This window comes from Apodemus sylvaticus, chromosome X (assembly GCF_947179515.1).
Source record: "Apodemus sylvaticus chromosome X, mApoSyl1.1, whole genome shotgun sequence".
Classification (NCBI taxonomy): Eukaryota; Metazoa; Chordata; class Mammalia; order Rodentia; family Muridae; genus Apodemus; species Apodemus sylvaticus.
This window is the reverse complement of record NC_067495.1, coordinates 31,890,736-31,898,807: the sequence shown is the minus strand read 5'-3', so window position 1 is coordinate 31,898,807 and position 8,072 is coordinate 31,890,736. Positions and strand designations below refer to the sequence as shown.

The window sequence follows — 8,072 nt, the reverse complement described above, 5'->3', positions numbered from 1 at the left end:
CCAGCCTACATGGTGAGTTCCAGGCCAGAGGGAGAACCTGTCTCAGATCCAAATTGGATGGTGTGGATGGTGCCTGACAAATCCACCCAGAGTCTTCTGGCCTCCACATGCATGCACTTGCATAGGCAAAACAAAACAATTAAAAAGTGGACAACTGACTTACATATATAATATTCCAAAGAAGTTACATGAATGAGACAGAAGTGTAGAACAAGATGCTGACCACCTTTAGCCAACAGGGAACTGCAAATCGAAATCAGACTGAGTCCCTATTCCATGCCCACTAGGAGCTATAATGAAGAAAGAGACAGTAAGAAGTGTTGCTGGGGTTATGGAGGAAATGGAACACTTCTACACTCCCGTGGGAAGGTGAAATGATGCAACCACTTTGAAAAGCAGTGAATTTCTTCAAAGGTTAAATGCATACTTCATGCAACCCAGGCTTCATTGGATGGAAGGCAAATGAAAACCCTTTTTCACACTTTGATTCCATCTAGTATATAAAATGTGCAGACGCAACAAATAGAGTGCCCTAGCTGGCGGTTTGCGAAGGGCTGGTTATTTCAGAGGATGGAATGAAAAGTGATTTCTAAAAGGTAGCGGGGGATGAAGGTGGGGTGGGGTGGGGGGTGGAGTGCTCAGTCATTCTAAAAATTGTCCTGATGGACACAGAACTGGGACTACACTAAAGATCCATCCAGCCATTTTGTTCTAGATGGTTTGTAAATTATACCTAGAAGCAGCTGTTAAAAAAACAACTGCACCTCCACATCGTAACTTGTAGTGCATTCTATTGTTTAAATATAATGTGATGTTGGAGACTAAAATGACGAGCTGCGGAAGATGCAGCGGAGACCTCTTTGGAACCTTAGTATTTCAGAGGTCAGGCAGGCTGCGCACTTTTACGGGGAGTCTATTTCCCAGGCAAACAAAGGCTTGCTTGCCGGCACCTTCGCCATACCTTGTCAAGGTCACTACCAAAGTCAAGCCAAATAAGGCTGCAAGACAGAGCTCAAGGAAGTCATGTCCTGGGGCAAAGGCGAATGCCCAAGGAAGCGTTGCTCATCCTGAGGTGGGGCTAAAGCTACATGTGCATTTCGTTTGGAACTGATTACCAACATTCAATTAGTGCCTTGAAAGTCTACTGTGGTTGAAAGCTTCAACTTGTTTAGTGGGGACTGGGAGGAAAAAAAGGTGAAAGAAAAAAAAAAGAGGGGGAGGAAAGGTAGAGAGAGGGAGGGAGGAAGGAAGAAAGGGAGCCAGGGAGGAAAGAAGGAAAGAAGGAAAGAAGAAAAGGAAAGAAGGAAGGAAGCTAGGAAGAGCTTATAATGGTAAAGGGGAGGATAGGGGATTTTGCAAGAAATCCAAATCAACCTGAGCCCTGCAATCCCCGGCTCGGCCAGCGCGCGGGCTGGGGGCGCTGCGCGGGGGAGCGGCAGGGGGCGCCCTTGGCGTTCCTGCCCCGAGGCTCTCGCCACCGCCCCCTCCACCCGTCCTGACGTCCGAGCCCCCGCCTCTTTCTCGCGGGCTTTCAAAGGGCGCTCGGGGCAAGCCAGCCCTGAGCCTCGCTCCGCCGGCCTCTGGAGAGCCCGCGGTCACCTGCCCACGGCGGCCTCCCTGCAGCTGCCGTCCGTCCGTCCGTCCTTCGCCTCTGCAGCAGGTGCTTCGGGAACTGCACCTTGGGCTTCGAAGCCACCAACCCCGCGGGCCGGTCACATGGAGGGCGGCGGAGGCGGCAGCAGCGGGCCGGCCCCCGCTGAGGCTCCGGTGGAGGCAGGCGAGTCGCCTCAGGGCAGGCTGCCCCCGGGGCCCGAGGGCGCGGCGGGGCCGGCGGAGCCCGAGAGCTCGGGGGACGCTGCGGGCAGCGAGGCCGAGGGAGGGCGCGGGCCGCGCCGGGCTCTGCGGGCTGTATACGTGCGCAGCGAAAGTTCGCAGGGGGCAGCAGCCGGCGGCGGCCCCGAGGCCGGGGCGCTCAAGTGCCTGCTTCGGGCCTGCGAAGCCGAGGGCGCCCACCTCACCTCCGTACCCTTCGGGGAGCTCGACTTCGGGGAGACAGCCGTGCTCGATGCCTTCTACGATGCAGGTGAGGGCGGGGGGCCACCCTTGGGTTCCCACCGCCTTCTCACAAGCCCTGCCACCCCTCCACTCTCTTCCCCTAGCTCTCTCCTCCAGTTCCCCTTCCATCCTACCATCGGGAATGCTCAGGACCCATCTCTACCTCCTGGACAGGGTAGAAGAAGTAAGGAGCCCTTGGACAGATACAGAGAGACCATAGGCACTTAGACCCATTTCATCATTTTTTTTTCTTTTAATAATAGCCAACAACCCAAGGAACACACTATCGCCTAAGATGGCGGTTCTCCCCACACAGGGGTCCCATATCAGATAGTTGTTACCTTGCAATTCATAACAAGCAAAATTACAGTTATGAAGTAGTAACCTCATGCTTGGGGGTCACCACAACAAGAGGAACTGTATCAAACCATTAGGAAGGTTGAGAGCCCCCGACAAGGTGTTGAGTCCGTTCTCCAGTTTGTTTTCTCCTGACATATCCCCAATGCAGGCTAGTTATTATAACCATCTGGGAGAGTTGTTAAAACTAATTTAACTTAAAATGGATCACTCGTTTAATCCCAGGAGACAGACGGGTAGATGCAAATTCAAGGCCAGCCTCTACGGCATAAAGACTTTGGGGCCAGCCAAGGCTACACAGTGAGACTTTCCCTCAAATGAACAAAAAATCCTATCCATTTCCGACCAGTGATACCCTACATGAGGCCCTCAGAGTGTTTAGTTCCTCCACGTGATTCCATCCTACAACCAGAAAGTGGCAAGTTACTTCCTGACAAACTTGTGTGTTGTTACACACTTTCCCATACTTAGAGTGCGGTATAATCTATGGCTCTGTGATGTTTTAATCTCTTAATGTAATCCATTGCTAGACCCAGACACTGGTTCCAGGCTTGCTGTACTGAGTGTGACCTAACCATCCGGTTTTCAAGAGCATACTCATTATGGTCACTTGTTCCTTCCCATGCTTTTCTTACTTAACCTTTTGGGAATGAATCTGTGGCCCTTAGGCGGTATTCATCAGCTTTGCATGAGACACAATCATGACCAGGGGGTGTTTGTGCCTTAGTTTTTCCACTGGTCAAGTGGAAGAAACAGTATCTACCATAAATCTAAAAGCATAGGAGCAGAGACTTTAGGAGTTGTTTTCAAAGTGTTCATAGCTGTCTTGCAGCAGGACAGGTGTCTTAGCTGTGTTTATAAAAGTCAGTGCTTGTACATGTTTCGTAAGTTCTAGCAACCCCTACCCCATAAATGCCAATCAATTCAGTTCCTTGTTTACTGGAGGCAGCCCTGGATGTAAGGGGAATTTTTTGTTTTGTTTTGTTTTTTTTCCACAGCAAATGGCCAAATCCACCCCCATCTGCAAAGAGATGGGGCATCAGGCTTGTTCAAACAAGTGGCAGCTGGACCCAGTGAGCACACTCTCTTGACATTTCTGACCATGCTGAGTACGCTCTTGAGCACCACATCTTTTTCAGAGAAATTATTCAGGAGCCCACTTCACCTAGAACCACTCCGTTTTCTCAACTTCTATTCAGTCTGCTCCCAAATGGGGTTTGAACAGATTCTTTGAAAAGTGAAAATGTTCATTAGGCCACCGGGCACAATTCTCCCTTCTTGCCTGCTGACAGCAAGATGAAACATTTGTGTGCAGCGCCTTTGCTTTTCTGGGCCCTCAGTGGCGCCTGTTCCTGGCACATCTTCACCTGCTGCGCAAGCTCCTCTGAGGAGCCTGCGTCACAGTGCTCCAACCTAAGCACCCAGAGCACCACATCTGCTCACTCTGGCTTTACAGGGTTACGTCATGAATCTCCTTTGGTCAATTGTGCCCTTTGGAATAATTTCTATCGATGCCACGGCAGGAAGTGGAGTTTTCGATTGAATAGATGATCTCCACATCTCTACCCTGGCTTCCTGATCTCCATCCTCACATCCTTTTGTTGTTGTTGTTTTGTTGGTTTGTTTTGTTTAGCATTTTCCATGGGAGTGGGCAGAGATAGAAAACTGTTGCTGGTTTTTTTGTAAAAAAAAAAAAATCTCTAAACCCAGGATGTCCAAATTGAGTAGCTGCTGGCCTTATGTAGCCATTTATATTTAAATTGGCTTACTTATAGTAAAACCAGATCTCTGGAATAGCCATATTTCAAGGACAGCCAGCTTCTGTATGTGGGATGGCAATGATATAAACTGTTTTCCTCATAGTAGAAGGTCTCCTTGGCAATGGCTGCTTTAGAACAAGATTGGCTGAGGGAGGGCACTGTCCCAGGTGTATTGTGGAGGAGCCATAGAGGTGAGACATTAGGCACTTCCTGTCTTCTGTTCTCATAGCAACTCAGCGTTTGGTTTGATTGTGTTCTTAAATACTGTCTTTTTTTGTGGTCATGTGTGTATCTTAGATTTCTGTGTCATTGGTAAAAGGTTGATTGGAGGAGCTGCAGGAAAGCCATAGGTTGATGGACAAAAAAAAAACAATCTAAAATAACTCACACTGGGGCTGGGAATGTGCCTCAGTGGCACAGCACCTGCCTAGCATACTTAAGACCGGATATTGGAAAACAAAAGTGCTTAATGCTGGATAGATAACAGTTTCTGGAAGCCTTGACAATCAAATGTAAAGAGAATGCTAACAATACTATTTTCTTATTGGTTACTCACTGCTACATAAATGGGATTTTTTTTTAAAAAAATATATATATATATAGCAGAGGATTAAAGATGGGTTTGTAACTCTGAAGCAGCCTGGCTCACTCCATCCCCACTAGAGACAGTGGCCCATTGTACCACCATGATTTCTTTCACTCTGGGACGCAGACTCCATGAGCCCTGGCCTGGACCTCAGCTGTTTTCTGATGTACCAGGCCTTTGAGGGTCCTTTCCTGAGCCCCCTCTTCCTGTGCTGCTGTTACTCCTGACTCACTCAGCACTGAGCCTGAGATGCTCCTCAGCCCTGTGGAGAGAAACACTGCAGCTGCAGAGGTTCACTGAAGCACGGCTGCTCACCTTGAGTGCATTCTAAACAGATGTGTGAGCTGAGCCATCGTTTTACCTACTGTATAGTATTTGTTACCAGGGAATAGGTATTACTTTTGATTCCCAGCGGTCAACTTCCAAACAGTTTTTCATATATATGCAATCAACATTTAAAGCTGTCTAGATATTTGGCTTCGAGATAGGTGCTGTGCAAATTCTAATTAAATAGTGTAGTTGGGGTAGGGTGAACTATTACAGAGTAGGCTGGAAACTTCATGTTTCCCAGTATTTGGGGCAGAGTTGGGTGTGACAAGGCTTGGCATAACTGCCTAGTGGGTGGTGGGGCTTGATTTTTGTGGGAGGTGGGAGAGAGGTTGCAGGACATGGAAGCAGATCTCCTCCTGGCTTTCCTTAGGCTGTCTTGAGAGGGTAGCCTGGAGGGCAGGCAGAATTGGACTCACAGGGAGAAGAGGAAAAGAAAAGGTGCATTTGATACTAATGCCCCCTTTTACTCTTAAATTATTTTTTATGGAAATTTTCGAGTATGCACAAAATGAAGCTTCATCAATTATTAACATTCTGACTCTCCTCTGATACCAGGGATTGAACCTAGAGCCTTCCACATACTAGGCAGGTGTAACGCCACTGAGCTCTACTCCCCACCTCTCAGTCTGTTGTTCTCTTCCTTACCCGTTCCCTAGCTATACTCATCCTGTATTTACTAAAGGTACAACTAGGAAAAGTGACTAGCCCTTGCGGAGCTCAAACTCTATCACAGTATGGAGTATTCTGTCTTCCCACCTGTTTTCTCCCACTTCCTTTTCCCTTCACGCCATCCCTAACACCACGGAATGACTGATTTGCCATCGCTGCAGATTTGAGCTACCTTTTCGTGGGGTTTTATATAAATAGGCTCATACAGTATCTCTTTTGTGGCTTCATTCACTCAGCATGATGTTTTTGAGATCCAGCCCTATTGTTACATGGCAAGTTTTCTTTTTTTTAATAAGAATGGTGCTACAGGCACCAGGTGTGGTGGAGGCAAGTCTAGCTAATTAGTGAACTTGAACTCCAGGTTCAGTGAAAGACCCTGTTCCAAATAATGAAGAGAACAGCTAAGGGAAATACATCAACTTCTGGTCTCCACATGTGTTCTCATATGTACAAGCACGAATACCCCATATACATCTACCCCCCCACCCGCAGGAATATATTCAGACCATTCTCTTGGTATGAAAAATTGGGTTGCTTCCAGTTTGATGTTGTTACAAACACCTGTATGTCTTTTGAGGGCCAGTATTTTTACATTCCTCTTGGAATACCTAGAAGCAAAATAGCTAAGTACAAGAACTAGGTATATGTTCAGCTATGTAAAGGACTCACTACCCTTTATCTAAAGTGGTTATACCATCTTATATTCCCAGAACCAACATATGCTTGTGTTTAATATCCTCATCAATACTTGGTAGTACTGATTTTAGTATCTTTTAAATTTTGGCCTTTTTAGTGAGAAGTGTAACACTTTCTCATTGATGGATTTAATATGCCTTTCCTTCAAAGTAATGATGTCATGTACCTGTCTATGTGATTTTTTTTTCTCTGCAAGGTGTCCACTGAAGTCATTTACCTACATAATGTTTGGTCATTACCTTCTTGCTGAGTTGTCAGTTCTTTTGATATAAGTTGTGTTTAAGTGATTTGTCAGGACCATGAGCATCTCCCATATTATGGCTTGCTAATTCATCCCCATTTATTTGTGCTTTTTGATGATGCAGTCGGATGTAGAATTTCTTTTTATGGTACTCTATGGCTGCATACCTGAAACACCCTGCAGGTTTCATTTGTGAAGATACTGGTTTCTATATTCTTCTGAAAGCTTACAGGTTTCATTTTTACATTTACATCTCGAAGTCATCTCAAATGAATTTGACATTCTGAGAATGACACCTTGGCTTAAAAAGTTTAGAGAGGCTAGTCTTGGTCTAGGATAAGCCAGACATTTGGAGGCTGGCAACAGGACTTTTGCTGCTTCCTTTCTTCTTATCCTTCAGAGGCTCAGAAGTCTAGGTTCTTTAGGCAAATGGCCTACTGGCCTTCTGAAGAAAACATAATCTGCCCAAACAGACCAACATACATCCTATCATAATAGCCCACTGATCCTTGAAATGCTAGTGATGCCATGGTTTTACACATCATAGTTTGGAAGAATACTGTATCATCTGTTGGCTGTATAGCCCTGGATAACTTAATATATCTGAGTATTGTTAAAATGTCTGCATATAAATATCTACAAATAAATGTCAATGCCTTGAATTGAGCAAGTGCTTACTAACAATTCTCTCTGTATCATTCTTTTCTAACTTCTGCCACTAACCATACCAGAAACCTTGGTGTACAGACTAAAATATGCCTGGTGCAGTAGAGACTCTGATCTAAATCTCTTAACCAATCATCATGTAGTATGGTCTCCTGCAGTTTTTATGAAGAGATTCCTGAGTTTTGGTGATTAAAGATTGCACCTCAATGCCATTCTTTGTTGTGCTGAAGAAAAAGGCAAAAACCCTAGCTTTGACTGTGCTCTTTTTAATTGAGATACAGCATATATAGAAAAAGTCGCTGAAGTTAGAGAAAGGACTGAAGGAGCTGAAGGGGTTGCATCCCCATAGGAAGAACAACAATATGAATCAACCAGACCCCCAGAGCTCCCAGGGACTAAACCACCAACCAAAGAGTACACATGGAAGGACCCATGACTCCAGCCACATCTGTAGCAGAGGATGGACTTGTCAGACATCAATGGGAGGAGAGGCCCTTGGTCCTGTGACAGCTGGATGCTCCAGTGAAAAGGAATGCTAGGGTGGGGAGGCAGGAGCGGGTGGATGGGGAGCACCCTAATAGGAGCAGGGGAGGGGGAGGGGAAAGGGTTTTTAGAGGGGAAACTGGGAAAGGGGATAACGTTTGAAATGGAAATAAATAAAGTATAATTAAAAAAAGAAAAAGTAGGTGAATTTTGCCTAGTTTTGTCCCTT

General features: G+C 46.1%; 1 protein-coding gene across 1 annotated transcript in view; it reads left to right on the top strand.

Moving 5' to 3' along the window:
• Positions 1 to 1,531: 1,531 nt before the first annotated feature.
• Map3k15 (mitogen-activated protein kinase kinase kinase 15) overlaps positions 1,532 to 8,072 on the top strand; it is a 131,397-nt gene continuing 124,856 nt past the window's right edge. The window contains exon 1 of the mRNA XM_052170747.1: positions 1,532 to 2,083. Within this exon, the coding sequence (XP_052026707.1) occupies positions 1,717 to 2,083 (367 nt within the window). The 5' untranslated portion in view covers positions 1,532 to 1,716. The remainder of the gene's footprint in view (positions 2,084 to 8,072) is intronic.